General features: G+C 42.1%; 1 protein-coding gene across 4 annotated transcripts in view; it reads right to left on the reverse strand.

The window, feature by feature from the left end:
- CCNI (cyclin I) overlaps positions 1 to 23,904 on the reverse strand; it is a 41,545-nt gene extending 17,641 nt beyond the window's left edge. For 2 of the 4 annotated variants that reach the window (XM_067557068.1, XM_067557066.1), the window contains exon 1: positions 23,505 to 23,904. In XM_067557068.1, the coding sequence (XP_067413169.1) occupies positions 23,505 to 23,555 (51 nt within the window). In that variant the 5' untranslated portion in view covers positions 23,556 to 23,904. Of the gene's footprint in view, positions 1 to 6,174; positions 6,332 to 23,504 lie in introns of all 4 variants that reach the window. The other 2 variants (XM_067557064.1, XM_067557065.1) reach the window with 2 other exon arrangements.
- Positions 23,905 to 24,278: the final 374 nt, after the last annotated feature.

Here is a 24,278-nt window from a genome sequence, read left to right on the forward strand (position 1 = left end):
ACTTCTTTTCTGAATAGTGCCCAATAAGCATCTCTACTATAACCTTTAATTTCAATTATAGAAGCGTTCCAAAGATCTCTAGTTCTGAAGGAGCCGTCAGTTTACGCCTCTTCACATGGAGATAGGGAAAATTCACTATTTTCACAGAGAAAGCCAGAATGTATAAGCAAAGCTGCCATCACTGCAAAAGATGTCCCTGCTCCTCTCAAACAGGGCAGAATCCCACCTGTGGAGGAGTGGCTGATCAGACTGCCGCACATCTTGTATCTGTGAAATGCCCAAGGAGAAATGTATTTCATATAATCCCAATGGCACAAGCAATATATAGTAAGCTAGAACACTGAACAAACAGCAAGATCAGAATATCTTGAGCTATGCGAGTTAAATTAAAAGCAAAATCAGTCCCTTCCTAGTTCCAACGTACTTCCCCCTAGACATTTCTCACGCTACTAACCCCATCACACATCAGGGTGGTTTGTTTTGTTGCCACATACCAATCACTGACACTTATTCCTGGCTTGGAAAAGCATAACAGTCCATTGCTCTTGCTTTAATTACATCCCCCCCTCCATCCCCATGCCAGGGAAAATTAGAGACTGCACGGCATTCGCAGTGTTCACCGAAATTTTCTACACAGCAACAGCCAACTGAAGCAGCCCTACTGCATTCCGCTCTCAGGCAAGTTTGGCTTGCCGGTGATTTTCCAAGGGACATTTTTAATGTTAAAAAGGAGTCCCTGGGCCAGATCCTCAGCTGGGGCAACGTGACATACAATGAGCTGAGGAACTATCTGTATGTCTCTACAGGCCTTCCCTAGACGGAGGATTTAGGGACACCAGCAAGATTGAAGTCAGTGGAGGGCTGAGGATGCTTTCTGCCCTCTCACCAAAAGTACTGGCGGGATCAAGCAACTGACCACGTGACAACCATTCCCACCACCCCACTACCTGCTAGCTGCCTCGGATGCGTATCTCCAGGTGCTCCTGCAAAAGTAACTATTCTTCCCCACACCGGCCATTGCACATGGAGCACAGGCCTGGGAGTTGGCCTAAGGGGCCCGTCCACTCCCCCTCGTGTAGGGCACAACACTAGCACGGGGAGCTCAATGTGTGGGCATATGGCTATGCACTAACAGCTTAACCCTGCAAGGTTAAGCACATGGTGAAGTGCTTCATTGGATCAGGGCCTATGCAGGTATTGGCACAGGGTGCAGGAAGCCAGAAGGCATCTGTGCAGGGTTTGAGACACCTCAAAACAGTGTGCTACACGGAAAGCATCCAGAGTACTAAGGGCAGAAATGCTTCTTACCGGCTTCTCACAGGGGTTTATCAACATTGGAGAGATGCACTTAAAGTATGTTTACACACTCTCTCTAAAACAGTTTCAGTGCCTTTTTTAAACTGCCCACAGAGAACTACAGTTAGCAACATGGCCTTATGTTGAGAGATGCTCAGAGCAGTATCAGAACCTACAGAGAAGAGAATAGCTGTCTAGTCATTGATTTCCTGTACGTGGACCCAGCTGTGAGGACATGTATAACACAGCACCAAGACTAACACTGCTATTTAAAAGCTTTAATTACTCCCACTATAACCTGCTTTCTCCTGTTTGGCACCTCTGAACACCAGCCCTACAGTAAGAGACTGTTCTGGTGCTCTTGCTTCTACAACATTAACAATGCACCTCTATTAACAGATTCTATGGAACCAATGGTGAGAGACCTTTAAAAAAAACAAAAACACACACATCCCCTTTCCCCATCCCTCCTCTGAAGAGTAAGCATCCCCTCTATCAGGGAAGCACAAGTGGTTCAGATGGAGAGGGCATTGGACTGGGAATCAGGAGACCGGTTTTACAGGTGACACTAGATGATAATGGTCCCTTCTTACCATAAAATATATTAATATAATCCAAGGTCCATGTAATTACTGTGGCTGTATTTTCTACTCCAAGTGGAGATGCTGATCTAGTTTCCAGTTTTCCCCAAGTGCAGGGAGATAGTGAACTGATCACCAGCCTCATATCAGCCTGTGTATAAAACAGGGATCTTACTGGAATTGCAGTACATCACAGTACATTTTAAGAGAGGGGCTGGCTGGGAAGGGGTTCATCCGGTTGCATCTGCCCTCGTATATGTTAGACAATACTATTTTCTGCGAATAGTCATCTAACTCCGTGTAGGAAACGGTCACAGTTGCCTATTCTTGGATGCTCTTTCAAGGCGTGCACATCTGTAGAACTGGATGTTATTGGGAAAGCTTTAAAACTCTAGACATTTTAACTAACATGACTGCAGAATACATATGAACTCAACTGTACAGCTGAGATGCTACAGCGTGTGGGCAGCAGTGCTGCCTCTGAGGGCATAATTCTATCACTTCAATAGATTACTCATTGAGTTTGCAATTGTGCTAGACAACACACACTGTAACTCAATGTTACTAAATTTTCGTATCTTGAATTCAGGTAAAGTATTTTACTGGGTGAATGAAAAAAAGTGTCACTGAATTCCTGGGTATTGTTCATTCCCTGTTTATGCTTCTCTTTCCAAGCTCTTCTGCGAGCAGCAGGAACCTTTAACAGCACTGCCAGAGTTTTAAAGGCCAGCTATAAAACACTGTGGACACTGGTCCTAATTCAGATCTCAGGTACACTGGTTTTACACTGGTGTAACTCCACTGACTTCAGTGGGGTTGTTTCTCAATTGCACCAGTGTGAAATCGGATACAGTCTTTTTGAAGTCTCCAACAATGCTAATTTATAGTGTTTTGTTCCAGTTTAGTGAGAGCTGAAAAATTCATAAGCAGTACAATCGCCTTCATTTGCATGGCAACATTTGGAAACGGACATTTGGAAAGGCAAAAATACTATTTTGTACTTCGAGCTTTTCATCCATGAATCTCACAAAGTTGGGTAAATATCATAATCTCCGTTTTGCAGATGGGGTACCAAAATGATAAAGAGGTTAAAAATGACTTGTCCAAGGTCACACAGCAAGGCAGTGAAAAAATGGGAATGAACTGAGGTCTCCTGATTCCCATTTCTCATGTCTTACAAGGAACAGAAAAGAAAAGAGGTGGAGAAAAAGAGAAACAGAACAAGCAGAGGGGAAAAAAAAAAAAAAAAAAAAAAAGAGGAGGTGAAATGGCACCAAGTTTCTAAAAACTTTTCCTGGCTCACAAACGTAACTGCCATAAAGTGTTACTTGTTAATGAGAACACGAACCTTTGACCAGACTACAAACTTTATATCTTAGATCTTATCCACATGCCAGCCAACTGACCACTATATGCAATATACATATAATATTTTATTGTGTGTGCATATGTATTTATTTAGATAAACAACTTAATGCTGCTTTCAGAATGGAATGTGTCCCTAAACACACAAGCCAGATGTCTCTTCTAGACTGAAAACCCCCTTCGACCTCTGGTCTAGAGCTATCAAAAATAGGTTGAGTCAGTGTGTCACGTCAAAGAAGGAAAACTGAAAGAAATATACTTATTGTCAGGGACTGGGGCTTTCCAAAACATATCTGGGACAGAAATCCCCACCAAACTGCTACATATTGCAGTACAAATATGGTTACATCTTTATCGTAGGCTATTTCTATTCTATTTTCAAAGATCTCTCTGGCACAATAAAATCTAGAAACTGGGTGTGGATTTTTCCCCATTAGAATTTAAAACGCTGCCAAGAACCTAGTTCTATTTTCTTTAATGGAAGAAAAAATTTGAAACGTATTTTCAGTTTTGATATTAGATTTTCCTCATGTGTTTCTTCCTTTGGAAACCAGACTACCAGGTCAAAATAGAGTTTATAATACTTGTAATAGGCAATGAAAATTAAGTGTCCACAGAGTCCCAGGATTGGCTATCCAGTATGTCTTAGATTTTCTGAATGTTAAGGGAGACAAACAATTGTACGTTATGGAGGTTCCAAGCTATTGAGAACATTGTCAATTAAGTGAATAGATGCTAGGGAACATACCTGTTTCAGATAACAGAGGGATTAGGGTAATAATACAGGTTGAACTTTATGACTGAAACAGTGCCAAAATGAGCACTGATAAAATGAAATGACCTGTGACATTCTAAAAGTCCAGTGTCTCATGAACAATAAGCACTAGAAAGGAATATTTTATACCATTACAAAGCTGGAGTCCTCAGATACCCAGTACCTATAAAAACTGTAGTTTTACGTGTCAGCGTGTGCTATCTCATCTTTTTATTCATGTAAATCTGATGACCATGTATTTTTACCCCCACATGCTTACATTTCAACCTGATTTAGTGATTATTTCCTCTACAGCAGCTAATGCTAGAAAAGACATTTCACATCATGTCAAACCAGTCTGGAATTCCAGCTGATCAATTCAGATGTGATTCTAAGTAGGGACAGATGCAAGATGGTAATTAAAATAATGTGATTTTAATGACCTACCAAGATTGGAAGTGCTTGGGTGGACGACTACAAAAGCTTTTTCAAGGCCAGTAAACTTTTCCAAGCATGGATCCTAACTCAGCAAAAATGTGATCCTTATGTGTGATAGCATCATGGCACATTAGAACCACAAACTTCACTCAGTCAATTCTGTAATTAGAAGTTCTACTGAAAAAGGAACACTGTAGGATTTTTGCAGGTATCACAAATATTAATCAAGACTGTTTCATGGCTTTATACTACTCTGATATTTCACAGAACCCAATATCGCTACTTCCCCATTTTCATATCTGTAGATGGCCAGAAACATTACAAAGTCAAATTAACGTCACTGAATATGTACATACCCTGTGGGTAGTTGAGCAATCTCAGCCCCATTGAAGTCAACTACACAGGATAAGATCTCGAAATATCTACTGACTTTAACACAGGAGAGGTTCCAAAGACGACCAAGAGCAAGACTACTGCCACGCAGCCACAGCAAGGTGTAAAGATTTAATTTAAAAAACCACTACCATCCAAACATACATGCTTGGGGAACCTGTGCTTCAGTGGGTACTAAACCAATTTTACAATGGAATAGTTGTTACAAAAAATGACTGATGCCTTGATGCAAATAACCAGTTCTTGGCACATCTATAATTAGTGTCATGGATACTATCTGCATAGAGATGCAGATCTGAGGCTAAAATACTGGTTTCTGGTAAACATCTGAAGTCAGTGGACACTAGCGGGTGCCCCACACTACCGAGTTTTCTGTGTACCAAGCTAAGCAAGGCTGGGCTTCTTTCCTTCCAGAGCCCGTCAATACTGCTCTGTGTCGACCACAAAGAGTCCCAAGAACATGACTTGACATACTCTCAGCCTCCAGGAGTAAAGGATGGAAGGTCCAATCCCTCACCCCGTCACTGGGATATTTTGTTGTAAATCAAACACCCATGTGTAATACACAAGCCATTCACAAATAAATATGCTGGGCAGAGTTTTTCTGCACATAGGACAAGGGGAAAACTCACTGTTTACCGAAGCCAATTATGTGCCCAGTTCTGCTATCTTTACTTACACTAAGTAGTACACTGCTCTGCAAGCAGTCCCATGGATTTCAATGGGCTTACTCATGGAGTAGGGTACTATTCACCTAGCCAGATCCTCAGGTAGGGTAAACTGGAGTAACTCCACTGAAGACAATGGATTAACACCAACTTACTCAAATTGGGCCAGATTCTCAGAGAGGATAAGGGTGGAAGAATCACGCCCTATGTTTGAATAGGAAAATTCAGAAGGGAGTGACTTCACATTGAGCTATGCCAGCAGCAACACGCAGAGCAGTGATGAGACACTTTATGCAGAAAAGTGACCCGGGTTTCAACAACATTATAAGTCAAACTTAACCTAACCAAACTGAGTTGCTTTTCAGATCCATTGTACTGCAGCAAATGTGTATTAATTAGCAGAGCAATTCACAGAGTCAGTTTAATATAACCAAAATGTGTGTTAATTCTAGAAGAAACAGCAGTGATTTAACACTGTATTCTGCACAGCACGTTCTGTATCTCAGATTGTGGGTATGTTCCTGAAACAAAGCATTAGTCACTACACTGAATTAAAGGTTAATCTCCCACCCCCAAGCAGTAGGAGAACTTCTCATGTAATGGGTTCAGTTATTCATTGAAAAATATGCCAGAAAATATCCCCATAGGGTAAAAGATGTTTGTACATGACCGACTTTACCTGAATGGGCTGAATTTTGGGCATATGCACTTTCCACATCTCAGCTTCTCTAGAGATTGCAGTCTCCAGGAGGAGACACAATCTCTGGCTCTCCAGGGATCCCAAAAACTTCATGGTGATCCTTGGGTCCTCCTACCACCCAACTGGATACAGCTACCTGCAAAAGCAAATACAAAGCAGTGACCCTACTGTGCCAGACTTACGTATTTAAAACAAGAATAAGGACAGCTGCAGCTCAAGAGTTGCACAAAATGGAACTACACACACATCGCTGATAAAGGAGAGCAATTTACCAGTCAGCCCATGACAAATATTTGAAATGAATGTTGAAAAAATAAATGAAAAAGAACCTGTCTACATTAATCAACCTTATACAATGTGGTCCTCACAGAATACTAAGAGGAGTGAAAAAGGAAGCATAAACAGCAGTGAGCATTAAATGTAATTCTGTCTACCAAATACTTGGGATGATTATTAAAAATATATTATAAAGTGCTTTAAAGCCTGGGCACCACTTCAGGGCACTACACCTTGACACCAGGGTTTTCCTGAAGTAGTTAACACGATGATCAAACTGCGTTAACCAATCAGTATGCCCATCAAGAAAATGTTGCTTAGAAAGAAAAATCGTATCTCTTTAAGAGCCATTGTCAGGAATTCTTGTTGTTTACACACTGCTCTACAGATACGTTGACTCTATTTTGTAAATAATGCACTGCTGCATTTAGGCGCAGATCCGGAAAGCTGATCCACAAGGCAACCCCCCTGATGTCAACTGGGTTCCTAAGTTGCTTCAGCACAGTTTTATGCAGAATGTGGTTTATAATTCTTTATAGTCCGTAGAAATTGCAACTGGCATCACATACCCTGCAATGCTACCTAGGAAGATAGGCAAGCTACTCTTGGATCTAATTAAAGTAGGTTAGATTCAATAACTCTGGAGGGGAACTCGACTGCCCATGTCAATCTTTAAGGCCATGTCTACACTAGGGAATATTTTTAAAATACAAAAAATCCCACCAGTGTTATCCCAAAGCAGTGTTAGCTCTACTGCAGACAAGCCTCAGATAGTAGTGAGAGGTTCAGACTAACACCAGTTCAGTTGAAGCATCAGTGGGAATCTATGTAAAACTCATTGCATAGAAAAGGCCATGAATGCCCTGCAATCTAGATAATCAAGGAGGAAATTTTCACAAATGTCTACAGAATTTAGGAGCACAAGTCCCATTTACTTGTAAAATGCACAAAGTAAACAAATGAAAGGGGGGAAGCATGCCCCCTCCTTCAATATCTTTCAGAACTAAAACGTAGATGTTATTTGTAACAATTTTAAATTAAAAAAAACCCTTATTTTTAAATGGACCCTTTAACACATCTGAATTAGAGAAAAGATGTTTTCAAGAGAAAAAGATTTAAGTCTCTTATTTAAATCTGCCTGATATCGCCTGCCACTTTTTAGGAGCACAAATTTCTTGATTTTACTAAGTCATTTAGGCAAAACAATTCATGCTGCAAATATAAGTCCATGGGAAAGTATTTAAACTTTGAACTATTTGTGTGCACTCTTGTGAAATCTGAAATATAATACGGAGGAAGCTTGCCAACTCCTGGCCAGGCTGTTTACGAAGACTGCAGTTCTCAGATTTATGAGCATAATGTAGCTCATGCTTCTGTTAGGTTTTACAGTAAATAAGATAACCTGCTACTGATTTCCAGTCAAATGTAACAGTATAGGTAGAAATGACAAGAGAAAATTGGTTCCCTCAGACCAAAAAAAATATATTTTTTTTTAAAATAAATAAAGGCAGATTCAGTGTGTTATATCACAAATTTAAGGGAGACTAGAACCAAGTATATTTTTTCTTTTAGCTGTTGCAAGACTCGTGGAATTCTTATAGTTATGATTCACCCCACTAAAGGTACGCACCACTTATGCCCTTAAATACAGTTTAAGTGATGTATACACCTTGTGTGATCTCGGTGTACAGGTTGAATTTCACCTTTTGTGAGATTCTTCCAAAACAAGTGCTTCAAAGTGAAGCAAACAAAAACCCCAGATTCTTAGCCAACCCTGTGCCGCCCTAATACTATAATAATGAACCAGAACGACAATGGACAGAGAGATTGTCGTAAGAAACATTTTAGAATAATTCACTGGAAACTTGACTGTAAACAGATTAAAAATACTTTAAAAATGACGAAAAATATCTTGATATTGGCTTCCAATGGATCAGCTGGGGATTTACATGGAATAAATTTTTATTACAGTGCAATGCCCCTTTCCCACTTTAACAGGAAAGTTTCCTTTTAAAAACAGAAGTGAAGTTGCCCTGTTACATTTCCTGGCACTGTTCCACATGGGTAATTGCTGTACTTTTTATTTATTGCTTTTTCACAAGTACCTCTTCCTAAAATATAGGGGGAGATTCTAACCTCACTTACGTCAGGGTAAGATCAGGAGTAATTCCACTGGAGTTACCCGGCTGTAAACAAGAGTGAGGTTGGAATCAGGCCTGAAGACTTGATTCACACTGATGGGGTCCAATCCTGCAACCACTGGCAACTGGCACAATGGCAAATCTTCTACCGATTTCAATGTGTGCAGAATTGGAACTGCTGGTTCCAAAATACAGATCTGGGGCCTGATCCACACTTGCCTTACACAGTCATTCACCCCTGCATAAAGTGGGTGTAAAACACTAGCAAGTCAGAATAATGGCATTCAACCCTCACTTTGCACAGGTGTATGTGATGATGCAAGGGGTCCAGGCAGTGCAGAATCCAGCCTCATAGAATGGTGGCTGTGATGGCTACATTTAGGAGCATATTACAATAATAATTTAGAGCCTGATCCAACTGCAAATAAAACAATTCAACGGAAAGACTCCCTTTGATTTCAATAGGAGTTGGATTGCATTACAAACAGATTCAGACAAAACATAACATCACAGAAACCAGGCTTCCACACCTGCTAAAAAAAGCCCTCAAAATTGGATTTTTTCAGGGACTTCACAGCACAGAAGCTGGACGTCATTTATTTTCAAATTCAATTAGACCCTTAGGAGTTCAGCTGCTATGTAACTAAGTAATGAAACATTCTTTATACAGGTAATCCTAGCTGGGTAACATCCAACAGGATAGCAACTGCAGCCTGTCAGACTACACTGTAGGGTACATAATTGAAAAAGACTGTAATTAAAGGCTTGTATGAACACTTCAGTTTATAGGAGATAAAATAAGTACACATGGGGGAAAAAAAGAGAGAGAGAGAATGGGGAGTGGGGGAAGAACAGAACAAACAGTGCTTTTAGGACCTGATCCAAAGCCCACTACAATCAATGGAAAGACTTCACAGCTTCCCAGAGGTCTTAGATGAGTCCCCCTGTGGCACTGACAAAACTTTGTTCTTATACCTCAAAACAGCAGCACCGAAGGTCTGAGCCCTGGGAACAAAATTCAGGTTCTAAGGGCTGCTTTGGAGGCACAGAAGTCCTTTTTTTGCATGCTTTACAAGAAGCATGGAATGACTTTTAACCTAAACATCATGTCCCTTTATTTAACATATTTGTGAATGTCATATCTTGGTTTCCTAGTAAAGAAACATAATTAGCCACGCCTTAAACTTCAGACATAAAATATCAAAAGAGGTCAAGATTTCAAGCAAGTGTCAATCTTTCAGAATTTCACATCTCTGGTTATTTTGTTTAATATACACAATTCAGGCCAGACCAGTCAATTTGATATCACAAGGCTTGATCCTGGTTCCCATCAAAGTTTATAGCAAATCTCCCATTGACACTAATGGCGGAAGGTCTGGGGCCCTTAGAGTTATTTTGCACTTATGGCTGCATTCAATCCTCAGAAGAAAAGGAGCACACACTTTGGCAGATCTCTGCTAGTTCTAAGGAGAACAGAATCTACACTCTTTTCTGGCCGGAGTTAAGTCTATACCAGCAGTTGTCAACTGTTTTTCTAGATCATGACCAAACGCCCACTCCAACAATGTTTACAGCACAAATGGATTTCACTGCACTCTAGTCCAGCCACTCTTGCCTAACCTCTTCCTCCAAAGGTCATTCTTTTAATTGTGCTCCCCACTCCTTTGCACAAAGAAACCCTGATCCAGTATCTCCTCCCTAGCGACCGTTCGTCTCACAAGACCCGCAGCACAGGGATTCTTTGGAGGCAGTCAGTGTTCCCACTGGTCTTCCCACTCCTGGCAAGAGGTGTTTCTAGGACTGTATGGGCACTACAGCTACAAGAGTGGGGAAGTAGCTGATCCGATGGACTCACAGGAGAACATTTCTTCCTTTCAGCCCCCTCTCTTCCCAACAATGATGCCTGGATGGTGAAAAAAGGTCGAGCCCTTGCAAGAGAAGGAAGCAGTCAGTGAGGGAGCGTATCACAAAAGACTTTAAGGGTAGTACTGGTCCTAGGGCAGTGCAAGGCAGGCCAATCACTGCCTCTCCCCAGAAGAGATCGGCTGATACCAGGGAAGAGTAAGAATGCAGTGTAAAAAAAATAAATAAAGGCACATGCACAATTTTGGCTGCCCACAGAAAGGGGTCCTTGCCACGGCTTTACTAAATGCAGCAGACAAGGAGAGCAGGGTGGGCTTAGCATTACAGGAGGAAAAAAAAAAAAAAAAAAAAAAACTTCTTCCACTGAACCTGTAGAGTCTTAACAACTTAGCAAACATAGGGTATTGTATGACCAGGTTGTATCATACATGCCTTCATTTCTCTTTGATTACAACAGTCAGTATGTAACTGCATGTAGCCCATGTATAATTAGCTATTATATCTATCTTACCCACAGCTACACAAAGGGTGTTAGTATATATTGTAAGCTATTATATACCCACTTGATCATGATTCACTTTTTGTACTGCCGTTTTCCAGTGTATACAAGAGAACACAACAAAATGTTGTCAGTATGAAGGCTAATTCTACTGTGGGCATGCAATGCAGTGATACTTGGATGATTTATTTAATAGGGACTATTAGAATAGCTAATATCTATGCTGTATCTTTGACAGATGAACAAATACATACATAAACGAAAGGGATCTATTGGTCAGTTTATAAACCCAGAGTCACAGATCCATACTCATCCCCGAGAGGGTGGAGGAGGTGCAATCTGCATCTCTTCCCCCATCTGTGGATGCACCTGCACTCAAGGACTATACAATTTACCAAGAGAAGTGAGGAGCAGCAGAGATTGGCCCTCAGGGGTTAAGGATTTATACAGAGGCAGCTGCTCTGCTCTCCCACACAGGACTGGCGAAGCACCAGGTGTTCTGCACATGTACATCACTGAATAGCCTGACAGCCACAGCAAAGGAGTGAGGGGCACTTTCAAAAGTGCCCCTAATTAACAAACAGAGCAAAGAAGGGTTATGTACCTCCTAAAATATTGAATCTAGAGCTACCACTGGGAGTAAGAGAAGATGGTGTGGGGAGAGGAAAGTGGAAAATCATTATTTGTCGAACAGAAGAGACATTTTGTTTCCAAAGTAAGGAGGTAATAAGCTGAAAATGGGGACGAAAAAAAAATCTACAATAAAATTAAGCAATTTGCCAACGAGCCCGAGGGCTGAAACTAACTTGCATATAAAAATCAACAAATTTCAAACAGATATATTCTGACTTTTTTTTTTTTTTTTTTTTTTTTTTTTAAATAAAAAGTCAGAGTGTACTGCAAGCATACACTGCACTTTACAAAGCACACAGGCTAAACACACATTAAGGGCTATACAGGAAGGAAATGCAATGGAAAAACTGGCACTGCTTCCTGAATCCAGCTTTATGAAAGTCAGACTCAAGTCCATTAGGCAACTCTGATGTTTTTATGTGCTCAGATTCGTAACAGACAATCTCCCTCCACAAAAAACATGGTCTAAGGTCCCACCAGTGGTAAAAATACTTGTACCACATCCAATTAAACATGTGTACGTGTTCCTGAAGGCACTATTGTGGCAATTTTTTTAATGTTTGCCTAGAGTAGACAAACCCAAAGAATCTTGCCCAAAGTCAACCTTCATATGTAACTAGGTATCTGTCACTGCAAACAGTCATCACAGAAATTCAATAAGCTTGGGTCGTTGTGGATTAGACCACTGTAAATCAATCAACTCCAGCTGAATTTTGGCCTCGGCTTTCTTGGAGTTAGTTTAAAACGGGATTGAGAACCTCTCCAAATCTTGGAAGTTTTTGAATCACTGCTCAGAAATCTTGAAACTTCTTAATCCATTCAGCATAGGGTCAGCGGGCCACAGCTGTATTTCTTGAGGACTTGCTGGCTACTTCGAAAGGGGGAGAATCAGCTGCATGAATTTTGTTTTGAAGGCTGTTACCTTTTAAACAAGGTCATAAGCTAGGCCGTTCTTGCTCTGAAATCAGAGGCTCAAGTCTTTAAGATGCGAGGTGTTCTGTAACAGGAGGGCCACTTACCGAGTGCTCCTTCATGGCCACACATCCCTCTGTCTGCAACATGCTCCCTTTCAGGGCCCCTTACAGATTCCACACAGTCTCTCATGAGTACTACCACCCTCCACTTGGGGCTGAAAAATGATTACACGCAGTTCCAAAGAGTCCTCCATGTCCACAGCATAAAGTCCATTACTGCAACCCAAAGGTTCTCACTTACCTGGCTATTCAACCCCACCTCCTTGCCCTGCTTCAGTCTGTTCTTCACAGGGCCATGACTCCTAGCTGTTTCTGTCTGGAGCCCGGAGCCCGGAGCCCAGCACCCTTCTCCTCCCAGCATCTCCCCTGTTCTGAGGGAGAGGGCTGTATATATGCTGCCCTCTTCTAGAGAACGCCTCCCGATTGGTTGGAAGAGAGGGTAACCCTGGCCCGCCCTACACTACAGGGTTCCTGGTCAAGGCCCTTAAAGGGACAGTGTCCTGGGTCCCCCACTCCTAACTACTAATTCCTCAAGACAGCTTCCTCTCTTCTGTGAGTCCGCAGACTATGTCTAAGGGGGCCATGAAAGGTTATTACTATACAAGAGTGGTTTTCAACCTGTGGTCAGACTATGCCTAAGATTTCCAAAGGGATCTGCACCTCCATTTGAAATTTTTTAGGGGGTCCACAAATGAAAGAAGGTTGAAAACCACTGGATTAGACAATAACTATTTAATGACAGCAGACATTGATTTTAAAAAGTTAAAGCTTTATGACCATTACAATCAAATTGTCAACATCAGATGTCAAAGTAAATATCCTTAAATCAAACTACTACCTGCGAGCTTATTATTTTTCTTACTTTGCCAATCTATAAATTTTGATCATCATCAATGGAAATATTTTTCTTCTGTTTGTGTGTGCACAGTGAAAATAATTTTTCTGACATTTATCGATAAAAATCGAATCCTTCCAAGCCTAGTTATAAGCATTCTACAGACATGAGTAGTATGCTATAAGCACATAGATGGTGTTCTAGATGGTCATAAACCAACATTACAAGCAACCAGTTAGACTAACAACCTATGACAACTGTTGGACTCTACAATTGATCGATCAGTTATTAAAACATCTTCTGTTTATAAAAGTTCCCTTATTATAAAAAGTGTGACTGTCCAGACAGAATAAAAACTATCCACACTGCAAAACTTTTCCAAAAGGCTGAATCCATGGAAACTTTTCATAACAAACTTTAAAAGATCAAGAAACAAGAAAATAGCAGATGGAAACTTGTGAAGTGTTTCTAAAGCATTCTTTAAGGATAATAAAATATCCCCCAAAAAACTGGGAATACTGCAGAAATATCTCCAGGGCAAGAAGTCTTTGGATAACAAGTGTTACAAATGATTCAAAAGAGGACAGGTACAGTTGGCAGTAGCTCTAGACTTTTGGAAATAAAGCATCAATTATTTTTAGAGATGAGAAAGAATGCTGAATCCCAGGTCCATCCACAGGTACTCAAGGCATGACTGCGGAGGATGGTAGTAAAAAGTTGCCTGTGTTCTGGTTCACCCTCTTTCTACTGGCTGGTCTGTATAGACAGGAACTAATTTGCTACTAGTATAAACTAGTTGCAGATTCCATCACAATTCCTATCCCTGGACTGCTTCACACCCCAGCTTACTATGGGCAACATGTAAACTCAGCATCTAGCCCCAGGATGAGATTAGCTGCAGCTGCCAAATTTATGCTCCTGATGCTCATTCTTTGATGAGTTTTGCTTTGAGATTTTCGTTTATTTGAACCTACATTCAAAGCAAAACAGCCTCCTTCCACTCATATATTAATCTGTATTAAATTTAAAACAAACAAACAAAACAAAATGCTTTCCATGAACCTCTGCAATCCAAAACACTGTTGAGTTTAGTTTTACACTATACTGTTGAGTTTTACACTGCTCTTACCAGGTATGCTTTTCTTTTAATTTGCCTGGATGTCGTTACATATGTAAGATACTGTTTGAGATGTAAACTTTTATAACATCAGTGTGCGCCCATTGCTGGAATGTTTATAAGGCCCAATCCTGCAATTGCAGGGCACTCAAATCTCCCACAATAGTCACAGCCTGACTTCAGTGTGTGCTAAGACAAGATTATGTAAATGTATTATTTATTATTGTGGTAGCACCTACAGAGTGGGGGGCCCTACCCTGCCAGGCATTGTACAAACATAACAAAGATATAACCCCTGCCCTGAGAAGTTTACGGTTTAAGCACAGGACTGTAGATAAAATGTGGCTACAACATACAGACAGGGAACCCTAGGAAACAAAGACATTGTTGAGATACACAAAACGCTTTTTATTCTGGTACTAGCCAAAATGAGAGGCAAATATGAAGTGGCAACTGCAAAGTACTGAGCGAAATCGTGTACACCCTAACACTAATGCAACCCATTCTCTTCAGTCTTAAGACAACAGCTACACTGGTTTTACTTAGGGCTACGTTTACACTGACGGCAGCAAAATCGCCGCTGCCAGATCCATCCTTCAGGATTGATTGAGCGGTCAGTGAGACCCGTTCAATCGATCAGGAAGTTGACTGAGTAAGTCCACCCCCTGAAGTAGCGTAGCGTTGAGTCGATGGGAACGCTGTTCCCATCGGCTCAGCGCAGTGTGAACAGCGCGCATAAGGGAAGATGAGCAGTCGACATCAGTTACGCAAACTCCCATCAACTGCCTCCGAATCGCGCGGTCAGTTTGAACCAGCCCTTAGTGTGGCTCATTAGGACTAGAGAGCATGCACCAGCACATGCTAAGAGTGCAAAGTGTCTAACTTAGAACACCATTAACACGTTTGTAATGAGGGGAGTGTAATGGAAATGCAGCACAAGCAGAGTCTGAGTCACCTCCCAGTTACACTACTCTAACTCACCGATTTCACTCAAGTTACTTCTGATACACACAGATGTAGACATGAGGAGGATCAAACTCACAAAGACTGAGTAATATTTTTAGAAGAAGAATCACTCATTTCCACATTCATAAAATGCTAATTTTTTATTAGTTTGCTATACATTCAGAAGCAAAAATACTATGCATTGCTTTTCAAGTAATACAATCATTCACACCATATGACTGCAATCCATCTGCAAGTAAACACACATAAAATAGAATAAACAACAGCTCAATTTTTTTGTAGCACTAGCCAGTCATTAATATAGTTGAACGGCAACAAAACAAAATTGGGTAAAAACTATTACTGTTCTAAAGTCCTGTTTCTGACAAATTATATTGTTTCACACACAACACCCACACACAGCAATTAGAATAATTTGGTTCCCCTTGACAACTGCAAACAGGATGTTAACTAAAAGCAGTCATCACCATACATTTATTAAAAACAAAACTAAACACACAGTGAATCCAACATCTTGCTCTGCAAACTCAGAACAGCTTCAGAGGAAGCTATCAGTGATTACTGCTAATGTGAGGGTGCAGTTTAAGGCACTAGAAGGAGACAATTATGAGGAAATAAGCAATAATCTACCTTTGAAACAACAGATCAGTTAGGAGGTACAGTACATGTAGAACAACATTCCTAGGCTCTGAGGGTGCTAGCCTACCTCATCATTAACCAAAATTAACCCAGTATTACAAAGCTAAATAGTCCACAAGGTTCATGTGTTCTCTGTCTCTACAAGATGCCAATTAGAGAGTACGTAAATTATCCAGTTACAATTGTCTGCTAAAACAGGACTGTTCAAGCATAGTTCTGGCTCTTTTCTGCAAACATCTCCTGCCAAATTGGTGCACATTTCAGTGTTAAGTTGGCCCTCAGGCATCTGCACAGGTTACTCATATCAGAAGTGTGAGTAACTCAAGCTGGGGAGGTCTCAAGGGGCCACCAGCGGATCAGAGTAATCATTAAAACACATGGACTATTCTCCTATCCCCAGAATGCCACACCACAGCTCAGAGCAGGCAAAATGCAGATCTTGGAGTCCCCCTTCTGCTTACTTTGCAAATGTTTACTCTGAAGCTGCCATTTGTTCTCATACGTTCAGTTACAGCAGCATTTGTAGTTCTGTATTCCAAACTTTCGTGCACTACAGCTGGTGGTGAACCTGTTTATAACAGTTTGATCTTTCAAAAACGGGGACCACCAGTTGGACTGAAGTACTTACAGAGAGCAATCTGAGCACTTAAAATTCAAACTGTATTATGAAAGCAAAGCCTCAAGATTCTTGGGACAAAGTTCTCAGCTGGTGTAATTCCATTGAAGTCAACAGCTACACCAGCAGAGAAGTTGGCTTGTGGTACAAAGGCAAAAGTGATGTCACAAGGGCACACAGCCTCTGGCAAATGGTTTAATTCAGCACCTCCCTCATCTAGTTAAAGAAAAGAAACATTTGATCTCTGGACTGAGGGGAAAACCTGAATATTTGCAATACCATGGGACTCATGAGTGAGCTTTTAAACCAGTTTATTGCATATCGTTACCAACTGCAGCAGTCCATTATGGTTAGTAAGACAGCACATCAATAACATCTGCAGCTAGTGTACACACAGGAAAACAGAGTATATCTGCCTAGAGCAGAGACTTGAGAAGCCTGAGATTTTCTTCACATCTGATCCACCCCCACTCAACTAGTTTTGTCATTTGAAAAACAGTTTTTATTGAAATCTGAAAAAGAAAATATTGCTTATCTTCAGTGAAACTAGATGTCTGGAGCTGAAGACTGTCACTTTTATGGCCTGCCTGAATTTTCAATTTACCCTCTATTCCAGTGGTTCCCAACCTTTTTGGCTCGAAGTCCACAAATATAATGTTTACAACCCTGAATGGCCAGCAGCTCCCCTACCCCCCACTGCAGCCAGAGGGAAGGAGTTCAGTGAGGAGGATCTCCTTTCCCCCTGCCTGCAGCAGGGAAACCGTGCGCTTCACCTGGGTCCCTAGGCAGTGGCTCCCTTCTGCAGCCAGGGAGACAGGAGATCAGTGTTCCCCTCCCTCTGACTCCAGCAGGGACCCCAGAGGCTAAGGACCCAGGCAGAGTGCTTTCCCATGCTCCCTGTCACAATCAGGGGGAAGGGAGCGCTGATCTCCTGTCCCCGTGACTGCACAAAGAAGCCTGTACCAGCAATGTGCCAGCGGGAGGAGAGCCACGGGCCACTCTGAAAGAACCCATGGGCCACGGGTTGGGAGCCACTGCTCTATTCCATTCAGTGTCAGTTACATGCTTACTGCACTCCAGGCTCTGACATCTCTGGCCCCACCAAAAGTCCTGAGGGAGGGCCTAAATAATTCTCCAAACTCTGTAGTTAGGCAGGTGTGGTCTAGACAATCATTATTTTGCCTTTAACCAGCTACAAGGATAAGTTCAAGAGGACTTTTAGGACATGCAGCCATGTTTCATCCTACTGGATTATATTTGGAAATCCTAAAACATAAATGACTAGTTTTATTATTTTGGAATGTGAATGGTAGGACAGGGGTCACAGGGTTTAGCACTTACAGGTATTACTGCACAAAGTTTTTCCTAACAGTGCCTATCACTGCAGTTAGTTCCGCTTATAGCACAGGTCCTTATTAATCTGCAGCAGGCTTCATGGCACATGATGCACTACACAACAAACTACAGAATGCAAATGCTCAGCAATAGCTTTTACGATTCAAACATCATTATGTAAACTCTCTGGATAGCTATTATGAACAAGCACAATTTAAACCCTGGTATAAATTACTTTTGCCACTGAAAAATGTATTTTGAAGAGCTCCACCAATGGGAATTATTCTGACATCATATAAGTATTTTGTAAACCTGACACAAATTTCCATTTTCCATGTATTTACAAAAAAAGCCAAATCTATATTTGCAAACCACAAGCTTGCACTGAAATTTCCTCCTCTGTAGACTTTTTGGCAATTGGCTGAACACATCCAAAACTATCCTTGCACTGGACTAAAAGCAGCTTAAGAACAGTACAAGTACCTCAATATCATTGTAAACTGAATGATGATTAGGTCATATTAATGCTTTTGAAGACTCCAGTTTGGTACCAGGTCAGAATCAGTAACCAGAGCTGCAGTGAATTGTTAGGTGCAGACATGCAACGAGAAAGATGCTTCCGTGGAAGGAAATCTCCCATGGAAGATAATTCTGAGCTGCTGAGTTCCACTGAACTAGCATTTCTTATTTTGGGAGTAAGTATATTTTTTGTTTCTCATCACTGACACCAGCACAAGGTAGATTAGGAACCAGGTGACTGAGGGAAGAAGAAGAAGAACCAACCCTGGAGATCAGGAGAATGACAGGAAAGATGACCATTTTAATGCCTTTGAAAGATTTTCCTATAAAAAAAGTGCACAAGCAAAATAGTGGCACTGAAACTTGAAGCATGTTTAGTTTATTTTAAAACATTAGATCTTTTTAAAGAGATTATTTGTAAAGTTTGAGTTATCTTAGTAAATAAGAAAAATATTTTTAAAATGTGAAGGTAAATTGCATTGCAGTGCTATTTAAAGATGCCAGATTGACGGAGACGGAAGACGGAAGCCAGTTATTTGTCCATGGAACAGGTAAAGCACATGTAACTGTATGTTTCCTTCTATCGCCTCAACCCACATCAAGACAACCTCCCTAAGAAGTGAAAAGATAGTTGGATCTTAGTGCTACATTTATCCAATCCAGAGTTCTAGGAACATGTACAAAATACATTATTAAGAACTACACAGTGCCAAACTAAAATACCCACCACAACAATTCCCCTCCAAACCAGGACTCTCCAACCACCTAGGCCTAGAGAGACAGAGCTGAAGATCAATACATTTGGACTTTGTGAATTCCAAAGCCACAGCTCCTCACGGAAATAGCCCTGCAATCAAGCTCATCAATGGCTTCAGCAGGCACAGCATCAAATGAGGAGAGAGACCCTCTGAGGGACACAAGCCCCTTAACGATAGGTTAAAACCAACATCTTAAACAGCATCTGGAAACCAATGGTTACCCAGTGCAGATCACAGATGAACAAGCTCTGGATGAGAACTCCCAGTAACACGAGGGCCGCTGCATTCTGCACAAGCGAAGATGGGGTAGTTCCAAAGAAGGATTAAATTCAAGAGATCTAAGACCCCTTTGCTCCTGAATAAAAGCATCCACACAGGGTTTAATGCAAGTTGACTTTACCCCTTGACTTGCCTTAACTTTCCTGAATGTAGCCATGCCCTAAAACGTAGCCCTATGTAGGACACATATTTCAGCCCTGGCCTCTTCAGAGACTACTACCAAAAGGGACAGTGAGAATGCAAAAAGGTAACATCATCAGATGTACCTCTACTTAGGCATATACACCACACATTAATATAGGTTCTGAGCACCTACCACAAACCTGAAACTTATCTGCTGTGCATTGAACTGCAACCACCAAACTCATTTCACCTTGGCTGCTTAACCACCATTAGTAAGTAATACCTTTCAGTACCTTCCAATCTGGGCGGGATTAATCTGACCCAAACCAAACCATCCATACATTTTCACCCTTCCCTACCCCGCAAAGAAGCATTTTTGTAAAACAAAGGCCAGATCCATTGACATCTGCAATGGAGACTTACTTATTAACTATTTGAATTGCAATAGCACTAGGTGCCCCGGTCATGGATCAGGACCCCACTGTACTTTCCGATGAACAAAAAGCCATTTGCTGCCCCAAAGAGTTTACAATATTGCCAGCGAGGCCCCATGGGGATTCACCCCAAAAGAAGAGAGAGCGTCTTATTGCCACAAACCCCCTTTCATGGTTCCCACCAGGTGATAGGGAGTTTGGGCTGGGTATTAAAAATTAAAGCGGTATCCACCACCTAAGTAGGAACTACTGTTTGGAGATACTAACATGTATGTACTGCAGCCATCCTGGCCAGGCTCCATCCCAGATAGTACTGCTACAAAGGGGGCCTGCACTAACCTCACCCTGAATCAAGGGAATTTCTAGTTGTTTTGTGGTGCCATTTCATCCCCAGCAGACTTTCCACCTTGAAGACCTTTACCAGGGTCTATTCCAGCAGTAGCTGAAACAGAAAAGTATCTAGCCCCAGATACACAACAGTACAATCTATACTCCTTCAAATAGCTACAGTGCAATATATTTTTGGAAAGGGTATTTAAGTGACCCAGTGGATTTATACTAGCAGTGAAACCTACAGCATCTTTCATGCAAATGTCTCAGATGGTGTTTTTAATTAGATCCTGAACACACAAAAGGCAAGACTCTGTTAGAACATATAAGGGCTAAATTAAGATGAGTCTCTTAATGGGGCCTTTTAAACCCCAGCTATGGGAAAGTTCCAAATTCAGTGTGCAAGGCAATTAAAAGCATATACACCAAAAATGTTTAACTCCTATTGGGAAAAGCCAATAGATTAGCTTTGCAGAGTTCTAACCCAAGTCTCATTCAGAAGGAGCAGGTCGGAGCAATGCAGAGAACCATGCACTACCTTTACAAAGCATCTGAACAATTTTAAAAGTAAATCTAATTGTTAGCGGAGGATCCAAAGTAGCTCCCACAAGTCAGGAATAAGTACTGTGGCTGCCTTCTGAGCTAAATTTCTACCAGTCACGTGTTGCAAAAGCTGGTGCCCGCGAGAAATTCTCGCCCGCACACATAGGACATGTCTACACTTACCTCGGAGATTCAGCAGCAGTCGACCGGAGTTACACAAAGTACAGAAAAAACGTGCGTAACTCCCATCGACTTCCGTGCTTCTCTTCTGTGCACCATCTTCAATGCACTGCGCCAGTTCCCGTCGACGCAGCGCTACGCCAGTTGAGAAGGTGGGCTTAGTACATCAACTTCTGGATCGACTGAGCGGGTCTTCACTGACCACTCAGTCGATCCAGATAAGTTGATCTGACAGCATTGCCTTCAGTGTAGACATAGCCATACTTATATACAACCCTGAGGTGATTATAAACAAAGCACTGCAATTAACTAACCTAAATGGTGCAAAAGCTTCTAGACTCATCATTATATGACAGTGAAAATATTAGACATGCTTTAGAGGGGAAAATGAAAATCACATAGCTCAAGAGATTTTGTACAATTTAAATATTATAAAGGGGTTTTAAAAAATTAAAACTGTGTGCCTATGTCAGAAATGCAGCAGTCTGTCACCCCAGGGAAAGGGACATTATGAGCAATACAGCTTCTGAAAAGCAATTCTGTAAATCAGGCCTTGCAAAATTCTCCCTGCCTAGGGCAAGTAATTACTATTTTTTTTAAAGCAGGCAAATAAAGCATCATTAATTCTTTCATCATTAGGGTAAAATTGGGGGAAATTGATTTTTTGCCTAAGGTGGCAAATTTTCATGAGAATTTTTGCAAAGGCTTCTTTAAACCAATAGCACAGAATAAGATAAGGTTATCTGTTTATATCATCCCTTCCGGGACAGTTTTACATGAAGCAAAATCAGTAATTCAGTCTTTTTGCAAGAAAGCTTTCTCCATGGGGGTTCATTCTACCGCTGCAGCTGACATAACAAAACAAATAAGAACAAACAACATCCAAGAGCCTGCACAAGGTTAGCAGTCAGATCAGAGGAATCTGAAACAACATATAGAGCACAGCTGCAATTTTTTATTAAACCACACTTTTGATAGAGAGTAATCAACAATAACTTAAAGCAGCAGACAGAATTATGGACAACTGACCATATGGCCATAAAACAAGAGCTAAACTACAAGAGACACCAGATACACTATTAACAGTAAAATAACAGGATTAGGAACAAATATTCAGATGGAATTATGTCCCTTCGGACAACAATATTTAGAACATGTAAGGGCCCATATCCTGCAAAGACTTCTGTTCAAGTATCCCCTGAACTGTCATGGAGCACTAGTGACTTAAATGGTGCACTGTGAAGGTACAGAGCTTGTTGCAGGATTGGGGAGCAAGAAGTAAAAAGTCCATGAAAGATGCTGAGTGTTCTCAGTTTCCCCCAGGAGTTGAGGTCTCTGAGCATCTAGCAGGAGGGGCCTGGTATCTTGCAGGAGTAGATTAACACAATATTTAGAAATATTACTCACAAGAACAGGGGATAATAGTGTGGACGCTTGCACACAAACTGAAACCCACCCAATTAATTGCTTTATCGTATTTGACATGCAATAAAAAAAAATCAAAAGTAATGTATGTATGATTGTTTCAAAAAACATATCTACATATGCAAAACTTACATGGAAGTGACTGCATATTTTATACATGCAAGTAAAAACAAGATATGCCACTAAAGTTTAATATATACACCCACACTGCACACAGATATACTCATACAAACACACTGCTAGTTTATATCTGCAAGCAATACTATATATTGCAGATGTGCACACGTTTATCAGTATATATTGCATACCCAACCACTTACACATTGCATGCATTATGTATGGAAACAATAACACAAGCAAACATTGTTGAGAAGCACATTTTATACACTTCTCAACACTGAACCCAGGACATTTGCAGCCTACGGTACAAAGAATGCAATTGTATATACAAACATATACGTTATGATGTATAGATTTCGCGTGTATTAGATGCACATTACACACTGCTGAATTTGTATATACAAACACATTTGTTTGTATCAGCATGTGTGTTAGGGCCAAACACACACAATGTTAGTTATGTATTCCAGCATTGTATGCCAAGAGATGTCCATCCGTATTACATAAGCAACGTTATCACAGTCCTGTATCTACTGCACCATGCATGCAAACGTATCATTAAAAAAAACCCAAACCCCTTTGTTATTAAAACCGCAGAAGGCACCCGAACAAAAGCATCGTGGCCCGGAGCCGGCTAGCGGGTTGCATGACAGAGCCAGCCCCCCGACTCGAGCATGCAGCGGGGGGCAGGGCCCGGCGCTCACCTCCCCTGCACAGCTGTTCCCGGTCGGTCGGGGCTGGCCAGGCCGGCCCATCAGAACCCCATGCTGGCGGCGGAGAGCGAGGGCGCTGGTCGGGCTGCCTGGACTCGGCTAGTTTCCGGCTCGTGCCATCTTTAGAGGCGGCGGCGGCGGCTGCCCGCGGGGCTCACGTCTCCATGATGGGCGCTCGCGCGCTCGCTCTCGCGCCGTGCGGCCCGCGGTCCGGGTTGCAGGGGGAGCCCGGCCCTGCTGCCGCCCCCGGGTTGAGAGAGACGCTTCGTGCTGGGGAGGGGCGGGAAACAAACCCGGGGGGGAGGCGGACGGAGAGCGAACGAGCCGTGGCCCGGGGAGCGGGCGGGGAAAAAAGGGCCGGCCCAGCAGCCGCCGCCGCCTCCTTCTTCCCAGTCCCCACCCCCGCTGCGCTGCGCTGCTGCGCCCCAGGCAGCCCTGGCTGGGGAGCAGGAGCGGATGCGCTGCGGGCGGAGCCGGAGGGGGGGGCCGGGTTCACTGGGGCGGGAACCAGCGGGCGGCCGGGGGCGGAGAAGCAGCAGTGGCAGCGGAGGGGGGGCCGCCTGCACGGTGTAAGAGCACACCCGCGTGTGCCCTACAGACATCGGTGTCACGCGCGTGGGTATCCCCCCCCCACACACACACAGCGTATAACGCAGGCATGTGTCCCTAACACACTGTATCCCACAGAGATGCACACACTTTTATAGACGTATATTTATGCCCCATAGTCATCATTACAATGAACGCATATGTCCCTTACACTGT

The sequence above is a fragment of the Emydura macquarii genome, unplaced genomic scaffold (assembly GCF_026122565.2).
Source record: "Emydura macquarii macquarii isolate MOO-44397 ecotype Brisbane River unplaced genomic scaffold, CSIRO-AGI_Emac_v2 contig_1790, whole genome shotgun sequence".
In the NCBI taxonomy this organism is placed as follows: Eukaryota; Metazoa; Chordata; order Testudines; family Chelidae; genus Emydura; species Emydura macquarii.